This window comes from Lithobates pipiens, unplaced genomic scaffold, assembly GCF_037356315.1.
Source record: "Lithobates pipiens isolate NorthernLeopardFrog02 unplaced genomic scaffold, aLitPip1_a1.2 Scaffold_8, whole genome shotgun sequence".
NCBI lineage: Eukaryota > Metazoa > Chordata > Amphibia > Anura > Ranidae > Lithobates > Lithobates pipiens.
Window position 1 is genome coordinate 460,624,251 of NW_027507903.1, and position 22,440 is coordinate 460,646,690.

The window sequence follows — 22,440 nt, forward strand, 5'->3', positions numbered from 1 at the left end:
TGAAGGCGGTTCTTGGCTTTCGGGGCCCCGTACGCGGCTAGGCTCCCAAAAAATCCCACACATGTGGTATTCCCGTACTCAGGAGAAGCAGCAGAATTTATTTTGGGGTGTCATTTCACATATGCCCATGGCATGTGTGAGCAATATATCATTTAGTGACAACTTTGTGAAAAAAAAATAAAAAAAAATTAAAGTTTGTAATTTTCCCGCAACTTGTGGCAAAATATAAAATATTCCATGGACTCAACATGCCTCTCAGCAAATAGCTTGGGGTGTCTACTTTCTAAAATGGGGTCATTTGTGGGGGTTTTGTGCCATCTTGGCATTTTATGGCCTTCAAAACTGTAATAGGTAGTGAGGAGTGAAGTCAAATATTTACGCCCTTAGAAAACCTGAAGGCGGTTCTTGGCTTTCGGGGCCCCGTACGCGGCTAGGCTCCCAAAAAATCCCACACATGTGGTATCCCCGTACTCAGGAGAAGCAGCAGAATTTATTTTGGGGTGTCATTTCACATATGCCCATAGCATGTGTGAGCAATATATCATTTAGTGACAACTTTGTGTAAAAAAAAAAAATATTCAATGGGCTCAACATGCCACTTATCAATTTCCTTAGGGGGTCTACTTTCCAAAATGGGGTCATTTGGGGGGGGTTTGTACTGCCCTGCCATTTTAGCACCTCAAGAAATGAGATAGGCAGTTGTAAACTAAAAGCTGCGTAAATTCCAGAAAACGTACCTTAGTTTGTAGATGTGACAACTTTTGCGCAAACCAATAAATATACAGTTATTAACTTTTTTTTTACCAAAGACATGTGGCTGAATACATTTTGGCCTAAATGTATGACTAAAATTGAGTTTATTGGATTTTTCTAATAACAAAAAGTAGAAAATATCATTTTTTTTCAAAATTTGCGGTCTTTTTCCATTTATATCGCAAAAAATAAAAATCGCAGAGGCAATCAAATACCATCAAAAGAAAGCTCTATTTGTGGGAAGAAAAGGACGCAAATTTTGTTTGGGTACAACATTGCATGACCGCGCAATTACCAGTTAAAGCAGCGCAGTGCCAAAGTGTAAAAAGACCTCTGGTCATTTACCAGCAAAATGGTCCGGTCTGAAAGTGGTTAATGAACTTCTTTACACTCTGGCATAAATTAATTAATTACCTTACTACTGCATGTATTCCTATATTCCATACATATGAAATATATCAATTTCCCGATCGTACTGAGACTTACTTCTGAGCCTAGAGATATTAACCATTCCCATGTTACCCTTTTATATAAACAAACACACTCACCTCTTGTTAGTATGATAGTCCTGTGTGTACTTAAAATAAAACAAGAGATGAATAATGTCCCTTTAACTTTGTTGTTCCTTGCTTTATCTTTCTTCTTCTTCTTTTCTTGTAGCTCTTTGCCTTGTTCCTTGAATTGTGTGCTGTAGTGTGCTGTAGTGTCTTGCCTGTTGATCTATTCTTTGCCTTTGTGTTTGAACCTTCCATCTTCAAACATCAAAATCCGACTTCCATATTAGCTCACCCAAAGTGTACATTTGCCTTTGTACCGACAATGGTGACTTTTTCAAATAACGTGAAGTCTTTGTTCCTATTTCAACACTTTTTTCTTCTTGGGTAACAACCCAATATTTTCTTATGTGAGACTCTCTCACCTTCTTAGGAACTAACCTTGGCAGATATCTTCACGTACGTAACTAAATTACGTCTTCACAAAGTCCTGGATTATCCAAAAATAACTTGAAGTATACCGTCCAACTGGCCTTGTCAATCAACTTCGTAGGCTGTATCTTTTTTTTTTTATTTCTGTGTACAGAGAGGTGAGAAAACAAAGAGAAAAAACTCACCCTCCACTGTTTTTCTTCTGGACCGTTGTCCACATCTGACGCAAACGCCTCCTTCTAGGTTCTTTGATCATTTGTTCCCAAAACTTGACAAATCTCATTTCCCCCCTTTGTCAAGGAGTAGGGAAAAAAATTGATCAGTTCGGCTGGCTCGACAATGTAAAAAGTGATTGTAGAGTAGTAAAATGTAAATGTAGTGTAGTAGAAACTCTACATACTCACAGGGGCGTTTCTTAATGAATAGCAAAGTCTTTGTGTTATATGTGAATCAGTAACCCTTCTCCAAAGGGTGTGTAGCGGAGATATGTATTTTTCATCCAAGGCATTTCAAACGTACTTTCAGGAGTAGAAATTGAAGAATCCTTCGTCCGTACAATAGTTGGTTTATTGTTCAGAAAGATAAACAAAGACAAGATTGACATCTGGTAACATATGGCATGGTGATGGCCTCAGAAGGAGGAAAGGGTCATCTGATCGACATTCTCCAAAATAAGCTCAAAATATTGCACCTTCTCAGAGATCTGACCAGCAGGAAGCCCAGACAGTTTTTGGACCTCAGCAGTGGGGAATTTAGTCAGCCTCAAGACCCCAGCGGTGGGGAACCCAGTCAGTTTCTAAACCCTGGTGATGGGGCACAGTGGAGTGTCCAGAGGTGGCTCCTTAAGGCTGGGGAACTGTCAGGACCTGGTTTATCTGCTTGTGGTTCTGTGGTTCTCAGGATTGATAGCTGCAGTTCCATTGTCCACCGGCAGGTGTCTCCCAGAAGCCGGCAGGTTTCAATGATTAGCTCCACCTGATTTCAGCTGCTGAGTGGCTATATAAGGCTGCTCCCGCTAGCACACTGCGCCCCAGTATTTTTATGGCTTCTGCCATGTACTCTGTTTGCTGTACTGCTCCCAGACTCTGTTGCCACTCATTCTTGATCTTGATCTTGCTCTTGCTCCTGCACCCAGTACCTCACCTGCTTGCTCTCTGCTCCTCCAGTTTTCTCCTGCCTTGTGTGTATCTATTTGTGTATATAGTTAGTTTGTTAGGTTGCTGGTTAGGCATTTTGTCATTTAGATTTGGTTTTCATGCATGTTCATCTTTATTGCTGCTGGTGTGTCACTGTTTCACTGTAAATAAATCTCACTTTAAAGATATATACATATTGTCTGATCCCAGTTTCTTGGTGTAGTTACATATATCTGATCATCCCAGCTGCTGATTCCAGACAGCAACAGAGAATTTGGTGTCTAATAGACTGCTAATGTTTTCATAAAGAGTATCTGTTACCTGTCCAGTACTATCAGGGATACCTGGGCTTTTGGGGAATGTAGAAGGATATTTTTTTTTGCCACTATTTTTGGTGTTGAAAATCTAACTTTTAACTTTACTGCCTGCATCTGGTTTTCAATGCTTCATGTATTTTAGGTTACTAATAATATTTCATCCAGGAGTGGCAATGCATAAAATAATATTTCAAAACATTAAGAAACCCCCAAATCACAATATATAGTATTATCACATAGTTTATTTTTATTACTAATACAAAATAATTTGTACAAAGGCTAACGTAAGTATTGCATAGAAGGAACAGCGGATTGAACAAAACCTGAATGGAATGGCACATTGGGGTTCTAAGCTCTACCACATCAAAATGTTTAACTGAGCAGGGCATACAAAAATATCTCCACCTTTATACAAGGGTTAAACATATTATGAAGGTAAATAACAAGGAAAAAAAATATGTATTAAAATCCTATTGCATTTCAGATTAAAGATTGTTTCTTTTGTAAATACACTGCCCTAGTCCATTTGTAATTTTAATAATACATCACATTGAATGATTACCAGATTTAAGATTTAAAATTTCACCACAAGCAAATAGTCATAAAGATCTCTTAACAATAAAGTTCATTTTCCCATTTAATATCATTATTGTTTTGTTTATTTCTTAGCTATCAATACATTTTTATTAAAAATTGACTAAACCAAAACTATACTTTTCATAGAAAAGTGTCATTTGAATTATTATCCACAGTAACCATAAATAATGCTGCACAGACATGTGAAATGCTTACCTTTCACCTAAAATTCTCGGAATTCTATTCCTTTCTTGTGCTGCTCACAAGACCTATGCCTTGGCACAAGTCATATGGTTTCTGCTGAATCAGTGGTTCTACCCCCCTCTGGCACCAAAAGGTAGAAGACTTCAAAGGAAGTTTTTCAGATGTCTGCGTATCACTTTTTATGATTACTCTTGTGGTTTGCAAGGCAGGTAATATACAGTAGGTCTGCCTCCCTTACAGACATTTTTAAAGTTGAACATCAATGTTCCGTAGGGTAAATTCAGGTTTTGCCGCAGAAAATAATAAAGTGAACAAACAATTACAAACGTTACCACATACTTGTAATAACTTTAGAAAATTATTTGTGCTTCACCATTAATTAATTTTAGTTTGAATAGCACTAGCCATAATAGCATTTACCTTGGCATCGGAAGGCTAAAATTAATTAGGGTTTTATTAACTGTATCTTACATAATACTGGAGAAGGATTGCAATCAAGTATTTTCTTCTAAGACCATCATCGTCATTGACTACACAAGTACATTGAAGACAGTCGGTTTGTGGATTGGATTATTATACACAAGGATGGTGGCAGTTCACTTTGCAGCATTAAAAAAAAAGAATCATTATAAAAGAAAAGCGCTGATGTTGCCAATAGTTTATAGTGTATTTATAAGATGTGTTTGGAAAATGTCCCTGGTATTTTCATCAGAACTTAAAGTCATCTAACGCTAAAGTCTAATTTTTTTTCTATCCAGAATGATTGCAAACCACGGTCAAGGCCTTTGTAGTTTACCTTCAATATCTCTCTTAATAGATTTTTCCAAGCTGGCCCAACTTCAAAGTAAAGGAAAAGAGAGAGGAGAGTTTCAGCACGACTTTGTCCTTTGCCTGATGTGCAAATTGCTTTTAAATATCCCAAGAACTGTAGGTGAAGGGGCTGAAAGGAGGTCTTTATGTAGCCATGTCTCAGCCTGGATTGGGGTTGTGTTCAGTCAATCACTAAAGACCAGGAGATGAGCATGGTAACAATGCTGCAGAAATTTCACTGCAGAGTAAGGAGCGTTAATAATAACTTAGAATTTATTTTTTCATAAGAAATTAAATATGATGCAAATGTATCATTTCAAGTAGAAACTAAGCCAAAACCTATTTTGTGTGTTTTTAATGTAGTGTGGAAAAGCTTGACCTGTCAGGTTTTTACTGCCCACCACTGGGAAGGATCTTTCAATTTCTTTCCCACCAATAACAGAATTTATTCAGATGGGATGTGGAGGAAAATAACCTAACAGAAGAGCTTCCTTTTTGTGTTATAATAAAATTAACCAATTTTAATCAGGAAAAAAAAACATGGGTTTTCTTTTAAATCCAAAAAGGTCCAATGCTATTAATCCCTATTTTTGAAAAATTTTACCCAACTAATAATGATTGTTCATTTGTCCTGGATAAAGTGGGGAAGGTTCAACGGCTCGGATTTTTTATTGTTCACTGTTTTTTTTTTCCCCTCGCTTTCTGTGTTGTCACCAAGACCAGAAATAAAGGTAATTCTACCATAAAAAGGAACACAGGTAAGAACATAAGCCTTAAAGGATACGTTCACCTTTTGTAACATGTTACACGTTACACCTATATTCAGGATGTCACATATTACAGATGCACTGGCACCACACTCCCCCCGGACCCCCCATCTAACAGGGGATCGTCTCCTTCTTGCTGTCACAATCTGTAAAAACACAGCTTCATCCAATCACACTGTTCTCTGTTCTGGGAATCATAAAATGAGAAGGTCTGACAGCCTTTGAGGCTGTCGGCTTGTAGTTCTCAATGAACTACCATGGTGCTGTTGAGAATTGTGGTAGTTCATTAGGTCTTCCTGTCACAGTGTAACTGCCTGGCCATATCAGAGCAAAGGCCAGATAGATACACAGACAGTCTGCAGGAACTGTGAATTACACCCACAACCTGCTGATCATGGGTGCAATGCTTTACAGGTCCATTACAAAAAACAATAAATGCATATTGTTCTACCTGCAAAAAAATGCATTTATTATTTTTTTTGGAAAGGTGAACTTATCCTTTAAACAGGTTCTGTAATTTCCCTATTCCGTCCAAAAATAACATTTGAAACATACGTGCATGTGAATTATTGTACCTGCTAAAAGACTAGAATTCTTTCTGCCAAGCTTGCAATTCACAGACTCCTGCCACACTATATATTCTTGAGTGGCCATCGATGTTTTTAACGTGCCAACTTGCAAATGGGGCCTTTGGCAATTACACATGGGAGACCCAGCACGGATTTCTGGCAATTAGCTGCAGGCAGAGGCTCTATTGAAAGCTATGGGATGCTTACAGCTCCTGCAGCTAATCATGGCTACTCACATGTAAATGCTCAAGCAGCGGTCACCTGCAAATGATCAGACATGGATGCAGACTGTCTGCATCAAGGGACAATTGTTTACAAGTAATCGCTCCAGGAATGATTACATGCGAGCAGCCGCAAATAACTACGGTAGCTGACAGCCTCCTATTACTTTCAACCTCAGCTAATTGTCAGGAACCCCAACTGTATCTTCTGCATCTAATCCCTAATAGCCTCTCTCACAAGTGTGAATTAGGGCCTAATACAGCTTTGTACCTTCTTGCATCACATGCAGATGCAATGGATAATTAATCTTAATTGATGCTGATTCACTGTCCAGGGAACATAAATGTGACACTGGAAGCTTCCACGCTGAAATACAAAACTGAAGTATCGCCTAGCTGGTTATTTAGTGTGGCAGGTCTGTGTGAATCATAAGACTAGATGCATGAATTAAAAAGATTTCAGCAGATAAAGCATTTCACATACATGTATTTAAATTGTTTATTGAGCATATATGAGTGCCACTATAAAATAAACAAGTAGCGCAATTTTCCTTTTGCAAGGGAATTGTCACTTTCTGGAAGGTGGTGAAAATTAATTTTGCAAAGGATACCTAATCAAATGCGCAGAAAGCAACAAAAAGCTTTGTTGTTTGGCATACGATTGGGTCACAGAAGCCAGCACAACTTCACTACTTTCACTAAGCTAAGTGAAAATCCCCTTGAAATGTTCAGAGTGAACATGCTCTATTCCTTAAGGAAACAAACCCCATAATTTACACAATTAATCAAAAAAAATAAAGAAAAAAACACACCCCTATTTTCATTATTTTAAATTTCCCTTACTTGTTTCAAAATGTAAAAGCGCAGAGCTGAAATTTATGAATGATACATATTTTGACTGCGTACTGAAGATTAATTTGACATTGTTGACTCTGAAGTTACAAATGTATTCTAATTTAAAATGTCAGAATTGTTATTTCTAATACTGATCATTAAGTCATTGGGACTGTATTGCCGTTGACAATGTTGCAGAAAGTTATGTAACAGGCAGTTCAAAGCATCACTAAAAGAAAAGAAAGGCAAAATACATTTCATGACTTGTTGTAACTATGAAAAAAATCAGATTTAATTTTCCTTTATGTATAAATACAAAATCAGCATATGCATACATTAAAATATATTGACTTAATTATATTTAAAACATGCTTAAAAAGAAAAGTCTGCAATAAAATGCCATAAGAATTTTTTTTCTTTTTTTTATGTTGTTTTTTTTTTTTTTTTTGGAAAAAGCACAGTCAACTCACCATGACAAGCAAAGGTGCATTTTTTTAAAATAAAGAAATAAAATATTTAAGAAATAATATAAGATGAACTGCATTTTTGTATTTTTTACGTATGGTTGGTTTTTGTGATTTTATGGTAGTATTTCATTCTTCAGAGTACTTTGTGAAACACCAATTTGTACCTGTTTTATTCTTGTGGCAAAAGAAGAATTAAACCAAGCACATCTTAGCATAAAACCTAATTAAATAGAAAAAAAGTAAATAAATAATGGGTGCTACTAAGCACAAAAAAGCATTCTATAAAAATAATTTGGAAAGAGAAGCATAAAAATGTACATGTACAAACCCTGTTTTTACATTAGAATGTCTTGCATAAATACATGATTTTACAAAAACCAACCACAGGGTAAGATTTAGTATTCTGTATGAACTTTAACAATGATATTAAATACTTTATTTATCTATAGATATTGTAAATACAGCAATGCTTTCGTTTTGGAGATCATATTTTTTTAATTTGCACCTAATGATCTTAGTGTCTTTTTTAGAGATAAAGCAAATGTGGTTGGTAAATAATTTTGGTAAATAAGGCATTTTACACTACTAATAATGATTGTGTCTGAACCAATACCAATAGACTTGATAAGGTATTTGAGGATGTGTTTGAATCTAAGTAAGTTCCACATCCCAAGGTGAACACACTACAACCTGCAATTAAGGTGCAAACATGATGCCAAAAATGAAATATCAAGTGACAGGTAGAAACAGTTGTGTCATCTGCCTCAGTAGGGAAGGTTTAAAACCTCTATCGGGTTTTATTTCTGTCTGTGACCTTACTTGGTAAAATCACCCTCTCCATTTGTCCTGTTGACCCTTGCCAACAAGAGAAAAATGAATGGAAAATCCCAAATAATTGATGCAAAATGATTAGAGCTGTCATCAGAAGAAGAGGTATGGGTGGATCTTCAAATAGGGACACCTAGTTTGGTGACACCTAAGAAGTGAATTCCCCTTACTTTGCTCTAGTATATGATTGAAACAGAATTTCCAGATTAATTCAGTTTAAAATGTAAATACTGAATTAACCTCTTTATAGCAGCAAGTATACTTGCGTCAGAGTTTTCACTTACAAATGAAAATCTGAAATCACTCATGGTCCCGATAGATATTAAAGTAAACGGACATTTCTTCTTTTCCCTCTGTTTAAGCAACCCTAAACATTATAAGAAGAAATTGGTATGTAGGTGCGCTTTATTATTGAGATGCCTTTTAATAAAATGGCATCATAAAGTCATCACCAAACGGAATTTCAATTTTGGGCACCTTTTGGAAGCCCAGTTTGAACAAGATTTACTGGGGAGAAACAAAAAGCCTTGACAGAGCAGCCCATGGGATTTGTGATATAAGAGATATTTGAAATGAGCAGAAACAATGTGGGTGGTGGAAAAAATGTTTGTCTGATGAATCTTCCAATCACGAATATAATCACAGTAATCCACATAATGGTAGCCAGGTCTATACAAGCAATATGTAATATTTATAAAATTTTTCCCCAAATGCTATGGTGGTACTTATCTATACTGACACAGTAACCAGGTAACCAGACTTGAGCTGTCATCCATATACTGTATAGTAGACTGATACAAACTCACTGTTGCAATGTATGGTATTATGGCTACTGTATTTGTGCTAGTGAAAAGCACCTTTGAAGTTACAAAGGAATGCTAAAATGTGTCAACAACAGCAGATATCTCCTTTCCCCCTTTGCTAAATGAAACCAATTAAAAAAGCAGTATGTATATATGTGTGTGTGTATATATAGATTAGGCTAGATGTGTCTTATCAATACTTTATGGTATTAACCCGTTCAACCCTAAAGAGTCACAGTACAGCATTTTCCATCAGCAAGTAAAAAAAAAAAAACGCGTAGCCCTTAAACAGAAAAAAGTGGCAGTATTTTGTCTGTTTTCATTAGAAAAAACACATTTGTACGCTGTGACTTATAAGATTTTATTATATTCATCAAAGAAAGAGAGCACAAACCCTAGTATGTGCTCACACTGTGGACGGGTAGGTGTTTTTAGCATTTGGAACCCCTACCGGAACTCAACTGTTCCCTGACATGGAGCTGCTCTGCTCTGTTTCTGTAAGTTTCCATGCTACATATTCATCATTATGGAAATAGCTGAGCAGCTCTCAGTGAAGTGGTAAACCTCTTTAAATCACAGCGCACAAAATGTAAATTCAGTTAACACACTAAAAGCTTTGTTGAACATGGTGCATAGAAACATGATGAGGAGTTACCCAAAGTACACTATATGGCCAAACGTTCATGGACACCTGACCATCACACCTATATTAGCTTGACATCATGGACAAAAACATGGACAATAGTTTGGTTTTTGCTCCCACCACCTCCTTTGTGATAATACCACAAGATTTTTGAAATGTGTTTGTGGGAATATGAATGTGTGCCCATTGAGCCAAAAGAGCATTTGTGAGGTCAGGTACCAATGTTGGAAGAGAAGATGTTACTAAAAACTGACATTTATCCCAGAGGTGTCCAGAAGGGTTGAGAAGAGGGCTATGTGCAGGTCACTTGAGCTCCTCTACACAAAACAAGTCTAATCATGTCTTTATGGACTTGGCTTTAGGCACAGACCACAATTATATTGGAGCAGAGAAGGGTCTTTTCCAAACTACTGCCACAAGTATAGAAGCACACAATGGTCCAAAGCTGTAGCATTAACAGTATACTTCGCTGGAAACACCTGAACTCAATAATTGGAAGGCTGCCCACATACATTTGGCCACAGAGTGTAGCTGGTTAAATCAAATCAATGAAAAACAGAGGATGTCTGATTAGTTGCAGAGACTATGTCAAGTACAGGTCAACCTTTGCCTCGTGATTTAAAAGATGTATATACCGTTTTAGACAGAATGGCTATAAGCCACCAAAAACATTTGTAAAAGCTACTGTATCTCATTAAGGTCAATAAATCAAGGTAAGAATAAATGCATACAGGATTCATTGTGTTTAGATATAACAGTATAGCTGTTGCAGTTCATTGACTTCAGGGTTTTGAAGTAGCAGAAGTGGCACAGGCTTGTTTAGACTTTTATATAGCTGAAATAACCATCAAACCCTAATTTTGCTGAAGTGGGCTAGCCTATTCTGGAAAAATAATCCCATATTCAAGACTCAAACTTAAAAGATCTTTGCTAGTGAATGACCCCATATAATTGTATTGGCAAAAGGTGGATTTATTCTATAAAAACGGGTAAATTGGTACACAATCTGTAGCTGAAACAAGTTAGAGGCCAAATAAGTCTGTATTTATGCCACTGAATGATCTGCAGAACTTACTAATGTATCACCTCTATTCCTTCTGCCTTTCAATCAGAAGGTAATTTTTATCTACTAAGGATAACTGATGACAGGGAATTATGACTTCATCTGAACATGGCATCTTAAGAATGGACTGTATCTGTCCAAGCAACCAACTACCCCACTTCCAGCATTATTACCTAAAAAGCATCAATTTGAATGTCTGATGTGTCAACATTCAGCAACAAGCTTTTCCTTTTCTATCACTATTACCAAGAAAGGGAAAATATGATTTGCTGATGGGTCACAATAAGGCATAGGCATTACGGCCCTTAGAAAGAAAACTGACATATAGGATCATGTGACTTTTATCAATAAAGTTTATTTTTTTAAAGATCACTCCACTAAGCAGCTTCTCAGTGGAGAGGAAGAGGTGGCACCTTTCATGTCTATGGGCAATTTGTTCCCAGATCAAGGACACTGCCATGAAGACCTGCACTGTATGGGACTTGGGTAGGTGCCACATAAATAAGTGACATTCATATCACCTGCCTCAACTGGATGCTGATTAATAAGCTTGTTGTGGGTGTAATACAAGCAATTGTTGCCACTGCTGCTACAATAGGGTGAATAGCAGAACACCACTATCAATTACATATTCCATATTCATTGTTGTGTCTTTTTGAAGCAGCAAACTGTATGTTAACGTAAGTAATGCCCACACCAAAGATCACATTTTGGGCATTGTTAAAAGAAGCAGCATTGCAACTAGAGGTATGTGCTGAAGTATTTAGCAGGAATGTCCTATGAAATATTGTACAAGGTTTACTTAATGTAATATAGTAACATAAAATTGTTTGTGCAAAGGTACAGTTCTGTTCTTTATCTATCTGGTAATCTTTCACTTGGTAAAGCAACAATCCATGCAAAGATGGGATCAGTGATATGTATGGCTCCTAGGAAACAGGCAGGCTGGTGTATATCAAGCCACTAAATGCCTGCCTTAGTGACACTTCCAGGTCCTTATAAATAGGCTAGCTGGATTTATAGGAGTACAAACTCAGACCCCAAAACAGTGCTTACATTACTCATATCGTTTTTGCAAACATAAGGGTGGGCCTTAGCTCAGTCCACAAATCAGCTGCTTAAAGTGAACCAATGCCATTCCTCTTGATATGCCAAATGCTCTCTCATTCTCATGTCATAGCTCGATAGCTACCTCTAGGTAGCAGCTGTGAAAACTCAGATTGGAGATCACGCTTTTGAAGGTACAGCTGATTCATACAAAGTCTTTCTGGATACAATTACATCATATCTGCATTCTTAATTGATTGGATTTTTTGTTTTCTATTGCCTGAGTCAATAAAGAATAATGATCCCAGCCAATCAGTGTGTTAAGGAAGTTAAAGTGATAGTTAAAGCAAGTAAAGTGCATTTCACACAGAGTTTTATAGCTGCTATCTAGGGATTTCTACAGATATGATATGAGAGAGAAAGCAATAAAACTTACAGATAGAGTAGTAAGAGGCATGGAATGATTTACTACAGTAATATAATATGTGGTTTTTGGTGAATAGGCAGTCTAGATCCCAAGGATTTCCCTTTCAGGCCTACAAATGTCTGCTACATAGGGTAGTTCAATAATATCCTAAAATAACACTGCAGTGATAAAAATAAGGAGGCTACTATTGCTCTTCCTAGGTATATAGGTTTCTTGGCTATCCCTGGCTTTAAAACTTTCTCAGTCACTGACCGGGAACAAGCATGCAGATTGCCAAGTAAGAATGAACTCAGACCTCCACATTGGCATACTTCCAGGTCTGGACCTCACACAGCATGAAAGCCATAGAAACAGTTTGCAAGCCAAGCAACCTCTAATTTACAGATGAAGATGATAGCAATAGAAGACTCCATATTCTCTCACAATTAGTTTCCATTAAGTACCAACTGTACTAAAATCTGTCTGATGGTAATGGTTCCTTGTGGAAATGAACTACTATCCTCTGAGTTTAAATCCACAGAACTGACATCAGTGTTTCCTAGTAAACAGATAGGCTATAATTCTATAATCCACCCAGTAAAACGCTTTAATGCAGTAATTAGCACCTAGTAAATGAACAAGAGGTTTTTATCTGGTATATTAAAGCTAAACTCCAGGCAGATATATAAATACACATATTAAGGCTGGGTTCACACTGATATGAATTGGATGCGGATTTCTTCGCATCCAATTCGCATGAAAGGAGAGTGTGACTGGCTTTCAATGGAGCCATTTCACACACCTCCAGGGCGGTCACAGAAGGGTCCTGTGCATCTTCTGATCCATTTCAAGTGCAAATTCAGCCAAAAATGTGAGGCTGATGCGCACCTGAAACAGTGAACAGACATGCACTGGACCCCCTGCTGTGAGCCGCAGCCGCAGCTAGTGGGAACCCAGCCTGAAGAGCAGCTCTGTATTTATTATTAGGACTTTAATATTTTTTTAATGAAAACTTTTGTGAGTACATTCATTTTAACTATCAGCCTTTTACAATCCCTTATTCAGCACAACTTAAACTGGGAGAGAAAGGTGCAGGACATGTCTGGGAGCCAATCAAATGTGCTGCATACAAATGCGCTGACAAGGATAATGCTGAAAGTTAATGAGAGCAGAGTGAGCAAAGGAATAACCTCATCAGTCTGCTGTTGTTTCTTCCTTCACTATCCTATAAAAGGGATGTAGAGGGAGAGAAGACACCACATTACTCCTTTACTGTAAGTGATGTAATCTCTCTGGTTGTGCGGTGTGGCAGAGCTGTGTTGTGAGGACTGGATTGACAGAAATACAAATCTTTTGGCAGATAAATCATTTACAATTTTTCTTTCATATGTGTGTTTAGAAGTTTGCCCAGAGTCTAGCTTTCCCTTATGTTATACAAAGGTAACCTCTGAAATACAGATGGTTCTCCAAACCCTCATTAATTGCAACATATGGAATAATGTTTCAGCTTATGAAATGACTGCTGCAGCTACCATGCATGCTTCAGGTACACCTTTGACTCCTTAGTCACTTAGTTCCAAAATGTAAAACTTACTCAGACAATAGTCAAAGCAAATTATGCCTACAAACATTACGTTATCTCTGTATACTCATGGATTTCTTGCTGAATTCTGTTTTTAAAGCACACAGCACAGATGGTAATCTCTCCAAGTATAATATAACTGTCTGGTTTCACAAAAGTTACACCGTCTTCCTAAGTCTTTCTGGAATTTAAACTTACATTTTTATCTCAAGTATGTTAATGCCTCTGATGAGAATATAAATATGCAAAAGAAAAAAAAAAGAAAATAAATACAAACAATAATATGAATGGATTGTTGCTTTAAACATTATTAAAAAATCAATTTGTGAAACTGAATCTAATATTTTGATTAAGAGAGGAATTTAGTATTAGCATATGTATAATATTAAAAGTACTTATGTGCAAACCTAAATTATAGTTGTATAGCTTCAGATCACTTGGCTACAATTTACAAGGAAATTGCTTGTTAACGACTTTGATGGGTCTATGCATTCAGCTCCTAATGCTCCTTTTCAAACCTACTTCCAGTAGGAACAGTCCTTTAAAGATCACACAGAATGTAAAGAAATCCAAGTAAAATTAATAAAAATGACAAAAAAAAGAATTATAAGTTTAAAATTACTTAAATCAAAAGTCTAGTCTTAATAATAGTCTGTAACAAAACATCTCCAATAAGGTACAAAAAATTCAGTCAGTTCCATGCAAAACCGGTCCTTTTCAGCGGAATCCAGTTTTCAATGGCTTCCAAAAGTCCTCCATTTTTTATATTTTTTATTTTTGAACGTTCATCGTTTTAAAAAGTCTTAGAAGCATAAGCATATCCGTCATGTATTGGTAGAAGTCTTAAGTATATTAGTATGCAAAGCTTTTTTCGAGAAGTTCGAGGAGAGTGTTAGAGCAGAACACATTTTAGGAAACCAGCTCTATTTTTTGTCTTCTTTGGCAAATTAATAGCAGATGCAATAATACACAAAAAAAAAAAGAGTAACAAGTTTCGGCCAAGAGTTTGAAGTAAAGGTGGGGCAGCGGTCCTGCAAAAGTCATCTGGATTCCTTGGTTGTCGATGTTCTTTATGGCAAAGTAGAATGGTACAACTGAAAAGTAGAAAATCCCTCTAAGCATCATATTTTTTACCAGTCCTATGTATTTGCTGGAAGAGAGTCATGGAGAAAGCCATTCCGAGTATCTAAAAATAAAAAGTAGACAAATGGCAAGAGTGAACATTATATGCAGGTCTAAAAAAAACCTTTATGGATTATCATATTCAGTTTATGTGATGGGATTAATTTACATTTAACTAGCAGTTTACAGATGTGCTCAGTCTTGTATCTAAGGAATAAAAGTCTTGTTTACTTTACTTGTATGCTACATATATAAAAGATGTTCTCATTGAAGCAATGCTAATTCCATGGGCTCTTATAATTCTGTTAATTTAGGGATGGTGACATGAGGGAAAACGTAGTCAAAAATTATTTCAAGCAGCATGTTTAAAGGACAAAATGCCTTTTACCTTTGGTCCAAAAACATTCTGTCTCAACAGACAATAATAAATCTTTGGCCCAAAAATTGATTCATTTCACATTAATCTCTGTCTTTACATGAATCCCTCTGGTCCCTAGAGTCAAACAGAAGAATAGCTGTGGGGTCAATTTACCAATGCATAAGTCATGAGGTATTTTCATTAACATGTCTTGTTTCCTCACTTTTGTGATATATATATATATATATATATATATATATATATATATATATATATATATATATATATATATATTTTTTTTTTTTTTTTTCAATTTAATAAATAAAAAGCTGAATTTATTGAATGTATATTATATTATTGTTTGTTTTCTTTTGTATTTTAGATATTTTAGTTTTAACTTTTGCTAAAATTTTCAGTTTTAAACCCTCCCCTGTCCAAAATTCAGCCCCTAACATTTTGAAATTCTTTTATTTCTGATCCTGCAGACTTTCTTTATAGATAGCTTTTTTTTTTTGTTCAGTCCATGATGTCATGGATCCTCTTCTTCCTCCATTAGTAGGTGGGTCTCTAATGCTTATGCAAATAGCATCACATAAAGATGTGGCGCAGCTCTTTGCAGCATCCTCATGTGAGTTTAAGGTGGCTTGATGATGTGTGTAATTGACACCCTGGGCTCACAGGAAGTGGAATAAGATCACTCGATTTGGAAGAAGATTAGCGCTGGACTATAGAGAAGGATGCTTAGGGCAATGCCTGAGGCTGGAGCAATAAAGTGGTGAGTACTGCCTAGCAAAATTATACATATAGTGTACAAAAAAAAAATATATATATATATATATGTTTAGAGACCAAATAAAAAAAGGCTAGAATGGGGTATTCAAATATCACTACCCACCAATATTAGTGATATATTCCTTGTTGCTCTCAGTAAGCTACAGATCAACATTGCAGTGCTCTGATGTTGCAGAAGTTGGCAGGACAGAGTTAAATCAGGTCTACTTTGGCAAAGGTGCTGATAATGTGACAGATGACATCAGAACACTTTCTCTTTAAACACAATGTTGAAGCATTAGGTTGCACTGCACTGTTACTAAACACTTAAAAACAGATATCAAATTCAGCAGCTGATTGATTCAGCTCATGGGCTTTGTTATGGATCAAGGTGGTCACTGACCCACTGGAGCCAAACCTAACTGCTATTAGGGGTGTTCTATATGAATGTATGCATGCCTGCAGCTATCCTTTGTATGGAAACACTGCAAACTTTGAAAATCCTACAGACTTGCTTTAAAATAAGATCATATTAACAAAACTGGATGACTATAACTGCATATTATAGATTATTTAGGATTTTCTCTGTTAAAATTACAATGCCCTAGGTATGCATGCAAGGCATTGGCAAGGCATTGGCCTAAAGGCTTTCCTAAAAACCCTGTTACACTTTTTCTCCAAATTAAACAAGCACATTTTGGACACTAAAAAACAGTTGCTATATTAAAATTTAGACAGCATCTAGGTTGATGTGGTTATGAAAACTGTTTAAGATTACAGAACGAGGCAAAAAAATGACCTTGACAGTGTGCTGAGATCTTAGATTGCCAGGGGGATTGAGATCATTTCCTGCTTAAATTTGTTAACTTGTACAAATGCTGACAGTAGAAAGCCGTTATAGTGCAGACCCTTCCTCAATGATATATTGTCATGTCTGGAGGTAATTAGTAAGCATCTAGAAACATATACTATGAATAGCACGTAAAATTTGCTCTGTTGAACCTTAAAGCTGAACTTTTCCCATAATAACTTAATAAAAAATAATGTTCTTTAGCAAGAAACATACATTCCACATTAATAACGATGCTACCAAAATTAGTGTGTGCTTTAAATTGCCACCAGTATTCTTCCTGTATCTGCTGGAAACTGCCATTTTGCTGAAGCCCCCAGCCCCCTTATTGTGCCTTACATCTAAAATACTTATTAATGGCTGCATATCAATTAATTTGTGACATATATAGTCCTTGAAGTGTATCTATAACATTTTTTTTTTTCATTTTTTTTAAGTAGGAAAGGGTTAGAAGAGTTAGGGCCCTTTCACACAGGACGGATTTATGATGATCCACCCCGTGAACATCCGCTTGCTCATCGGGGATCACTCCTGCTGAGCTGGCGGATGACAGGGCGGTCCCTGCACATTGTGCAGGGACCGCCCTGTCAGATCTCGGCCCTGTCGGGTGTCAGCAGATGTTCATCCACTGACACCTGATATCCCATAGGGATGCATGTATGTCCGTAGTTCATCCGAAAATGGATGGATGAAATATGGACATACTGTCCGCACGTGTGAAAGAGGCCTTAGCTTTTTATTGTTGTTTGTGGCCCCACTGAGAAGATTAATAAAAACAAAACAAAACAAAAAATAAATAAAAAAAAACAAGAATAATTGGCAGTGGATATATTTTCTTCTATCAAAATGGTCTGCTTTGTGTCAGCAATTATGGTGGATCAGTACAGTACAATGCAGCATGGGCAGTGGACCACCAAACCTGGAACCTCTGATCACCCAATGGGTTCCAATGGGAATTTTGCTTTCAACATGGCCATGGCTTAGATCATTAGTGAATAGAGTAAGCATCCCTTAAAGTTCAGCATAACTTTCTTTAACTTGATCAGAGGCTACATTAATGGCCTTATGATAGTCAAAGTATGGAGTGTATCTGAACTGTTTAACAGCAACCAAATAGTATCTCTCTTTAATTGTCTATTTCAATATGGGGCTAAGGGCAGAGAATCAGACTGACTGCAGAGGGCAACAAATAATGTGGTTGGTGTTTTGGTCCTGTGGCAGCAGTAATGTACATTACATAACTATTCCTCTTAACCACCAGTCTGTCTTTACAAGATGCATTGGTGGAAATAATCATATTTCTAAAGGTTAAACGAGGCATATACTAAATTCCCGCTACTGCAGTTGCACATTCGGCCATCTTACGCCTCATATACATTTTTCACCAAAGGTATTTGGGCTTAAATAAAGCTTAATTGAGCTTGTAAACAATAAAGGCAAAAGCGATGTCCTTTTAGACAAATTTAAACTTGTTCTTGCTCCATTGAGGCTGAATTTAAACAAAGTTAAACAACGCTATTCGCAGAGAGGTGCTGTAAACGCAATTGAGCGAACATTAACAGTGTATACTCCAGTACAAATATCTCTACAATATACTGCTATTAAGAAACACTCAAGAACTAGGCTGCAGTGATATAGTTTGTACCTATTTTTAAAGATTTTAAGATTTGTAAAATGAATATTTTTACTAAAGTCTCTAAAATGTAAATGGTTTCTTCAATAGCTGAGAATGTTTTAATTTAAAAAAAAATTTGTAATTTGTAATGTCAGTTAAAGCAGACCTTATAATATGGTCCAATATCAAACCAGACTTTGCATGAAAATGAAAGGGCAGCTAACCTTTAAGACCCCTACCCCCAAAGTACTGTTTCTGAACTTTGGGGATGAATTGCTCCATAGTGGCTGCAGCTACAGAGGTCAATATATACTTGTTTTAAAGCTGTTTAGTCTAAGTTTAAGTCTATGCTATAGTATAGTAAAAGTATAGTTTCGTATAAAATAAAATAAATCTCTTGAATACTTGTACATTTTTCCATGTTTTGTCTCTTAAAAATACTGCACAGATCAAGGAAGCTTCTAACTCCCTGTGGTGAGATAACAATGCTGCCTCTGCTGCACTGAAATCCCAAGCAGTGTTGTCAGCCCTAAGTACGCTAATGTTGTCATACAAAATACCTCTCCTTAGGTTATGGAGATTTAGAGAGGGGGTGTTCTGTAGTCCAGCAGGGGAGAACTCTAGCAGGGCTGACTATATTGCGTTGGATTTCAGTGCAACAGAGGCAGTGTTGTCAGATCACTACAGAAACTTCAAAGCTTACAGGATTTCTGTCATGATCAAAAGACATTTTTTAATACTTGCACTGTTTTTTTAAGGCAAAATGAGCATGTGCTTCAGAGATGATAAAATATGTATTTTTTTTTCATTCTACTCAAATTTACACCTTAAGTGGTACTGCAGATTGATGATTCCGGGCCATTCTCTCTCTCTCTCTCATTGTTTAATATGCAAGAAGATAATTACCAGGGTTTAGCCGATGCTATCAATAGAAATAAAAGGACAGTCACCTAACCTTGCTGTTTTTCACAGGACAATGTGTCAATTTCTTATTTCTTATACCTGTGCACTACAACACACTGGATATAAAATGATCAGGTTAGAAAACCTATGCAATGTTTTGCATCCTGGGCAATCAACAACAGTGGTTGAAGGTGGTCAGATGGTGTGTTCATGGCCAACTGCCTTTGAATGTCTATGGACACACTTTGTGCTCTCTGCTTTAGCTGTTCATTGTTTTTAGTAAATGTGTACTCTTAGATGTTACCTTAACATTATATAGTTTATTCTTCAACTGTAAATGTCATTAATTATCATTACTAGCTGTTCCCTGGAACTGCCATAAAGGCCTTAAGGGGACATTTAGCAGTACAGTATATTCCAGGATCCTGAGAGAAGTGACCTATTTAAAAAAATTACACAAGAATAAAAGGTTGTTTGAATGCTTAGGTAGAAAGCTTATACAAGGACTGCACGGGCTGTATTTTTCCCCAGACTTGGTTATTTAAGAACTGAATGAGCACTAAAGGGCACCTGTATTGCAAAACAATCACAAAAAAAAGGTCAATGTGATTCTAGGTTCATTTAGAAATAGGTCTGGCTGTGACCTCTGTGCCTAAATACTGATGGCCTGATGACTGTATGTCAGCTTATGGTTATTGGGACAGACTCTATTATCATTCAGCATCTTAGAATATTATCTTTCTTTTATGCTTTTTTTTCCATTTACTTTTACCTTTGAGTCTACAAATAACACAATTGCTGTCCCTTTATGTATACACAAATGTTCCCATTGTATGCATGGAAGGAGCCATGGTTGTGTATGCCAGACTACAAACATGTTTTTGTGATTTATTTTTAGCTCTCAGGAAGTGACAAGAGCTCTGCATTTCTGGCAGGGTTAAACTGGTATTTTCTGTAATTGCTGAAAATGATCTTAGCCTAAAAACGAAAGCAAACACCACATCTAAGGACAGGTAAACTGCAATACATATCTTAGAGGCCACCTAATGAATACATTTAGCGGGTGCCACATATATATATATATATATATATATATATATATATATATATATTTCAATATAATCATTCAATTGATCATTAAGTACAAATAAACTGATAAAACTGTATATAAATTGCAGACGAAACTTCTTTCATTTGCTAATCTCATGCACTCTCGGTTGATTTAAACTCTGCAAAAATGAATGGCTCTGGTGGAATTATGTTGATCACTTCTAATCAAACACATATTTTGCATGTTTGCAACTGCACTGATTGCACTTTAGATTAAATTATTGTTTTTATAGATCACATTTTTAGTCAAATGCAAGATGTGGCACAATATCATCCATTTTGCATCAGTCGATATTGTTATTAATGGTATTTTATTCGTGATGACTCATAGCTAAATCAGTGGCGGCTAGTTGTTCTTTTTGTAGGGGGCGGCAAACAGCCCCCCTGGGCCGCCGGTGGAGCGGCACTACCTCCCTTCCCCCGCGGCACTAACACACTCCCCCACCACCACCCGCTGTCCTTACCTTGGATGCTGGCAGTGAGAGGGTGGCAGGCTTGGGAGAGCTGCTCCAATGCCCTCTCCTGGAGCAGCTTCCACAGTGTCTCCTCTCTCCTTCTCCCGGTGCTAGGCAACCAATAGGATTGCCAGACGTTTTAGCCAATCGGGAAACAGGTTTCATACCTGCTTCCTGATTGGCTGGGAGGAGGATCAGTGTTGCAACAGTGAATTTTCATTTGCTGTTGCAACACACCTGTGTGGTCTCCAGACGCAATGCTCTGCTTCCTGAGTCCACCCTATTTTGAAGCCTATTAGAGCCTATGGCTCAAATCAGTGCTTAAAAAAAAAAAAACCCTGGCTGCGGTAATTCATATGCCCCGTGACCCGAAAGGGGTCAGACACATGAATAGGGGGTGGACGCTGCGGCAGTGAATAGATTTTATCCATTATGCATATGGAGGTGGCGAGGGGAGGGGTGTCCCCTGATCTAAGTCTAAGTAAATCACAAAACACTACATGTACAGTATCTCACAAAAGTGAGTACACCCCCTCATATTTTTGTAAAAATGTTATTATATCTTTTCATGTGACAACACTGAAGAAATTATACTTTGCTACAATGTAAAGTAGTGAGTGTACAACTTTTATAACAGTGTAAATATGCTGTCCCCTCAAAGTAACTCAACACACAGCCATTGATGTCTAAACAGCTGGCAACAAAAGTGAGTACACCCCTAAGTGAAAATGCCCAAATTGGGCCCAATTAGCCATTTTCCCTCTCTGATGTCATGTGACTCATTAGTGTTACAAGGTATCAGGTGTGAATGGGAAGTAGGTGTGTTCAATTTGGTGTTATCGCTCTCACTCTCTCATACTGGCCACTGGAAGTTCAACTTGGCACCTCAGTGCAAAGAACTCTCTGAGGATCTGAAAAAAAGAATTTTTGCTCTACAAAAAGATGACCTAAGATTGCCAAGATCCTGAAACTGAGCTGCAGCATGGTGGCCAAGACCATACAGCAGTTTAACAGGACAGGTTCCACTCAGAAGAGGCCTCGCCATGGTTGACCAAAGAGGTTGAGTGCACATGCTCAGCGTCATATCCAGAGGTTATCTTTGGAAAATAGACATATAAGTCCTGCCAGTATTGCTGCAGAGGTTGAAGGGGTGGGGGCTCAGCCTGTCAGAGCTGAGACCATAAGCTGCACACTGCATCAAATTGGTCTGCATGGCTGTAATCCCAGAAGGAAGCCTCTTCTAAAGATGATGCACAAGAAAGCCCGTAGTTTGCTGAAGACAAGCAGACTAATGACATGGATTA

General features: G+C 37.1%; 1 protein-coding gene across 7 annotated transcripts in view; it reads right to left on the minus strand.

The window, feature by feature from the left end:
- Positions 1-3,356: 3,356 nt before the first annotated feature.
- Positions 3,357-22,440, minus strand: part of TSPAN9 (tetraspanin 9) — a 575,797-nt gene continuing 556,713 nt past the window's right edge. For all 7 annotated transcript variants that reach the window (XM_077468491.1, XM_077468492.1, XM_077468488.1 and 4 more), the window contains one exon: positions 3,357-15,138. In XM_077468491.1, the coding sequence (XP_077324617.1) occupies positions 15,067-15,138 (72 nt within the window). In that variant the 3' untranslated portion in view covers positions 3,357-15,066. The remainder of the gene's footprint in view (positions 15,139-22,440) is intronic.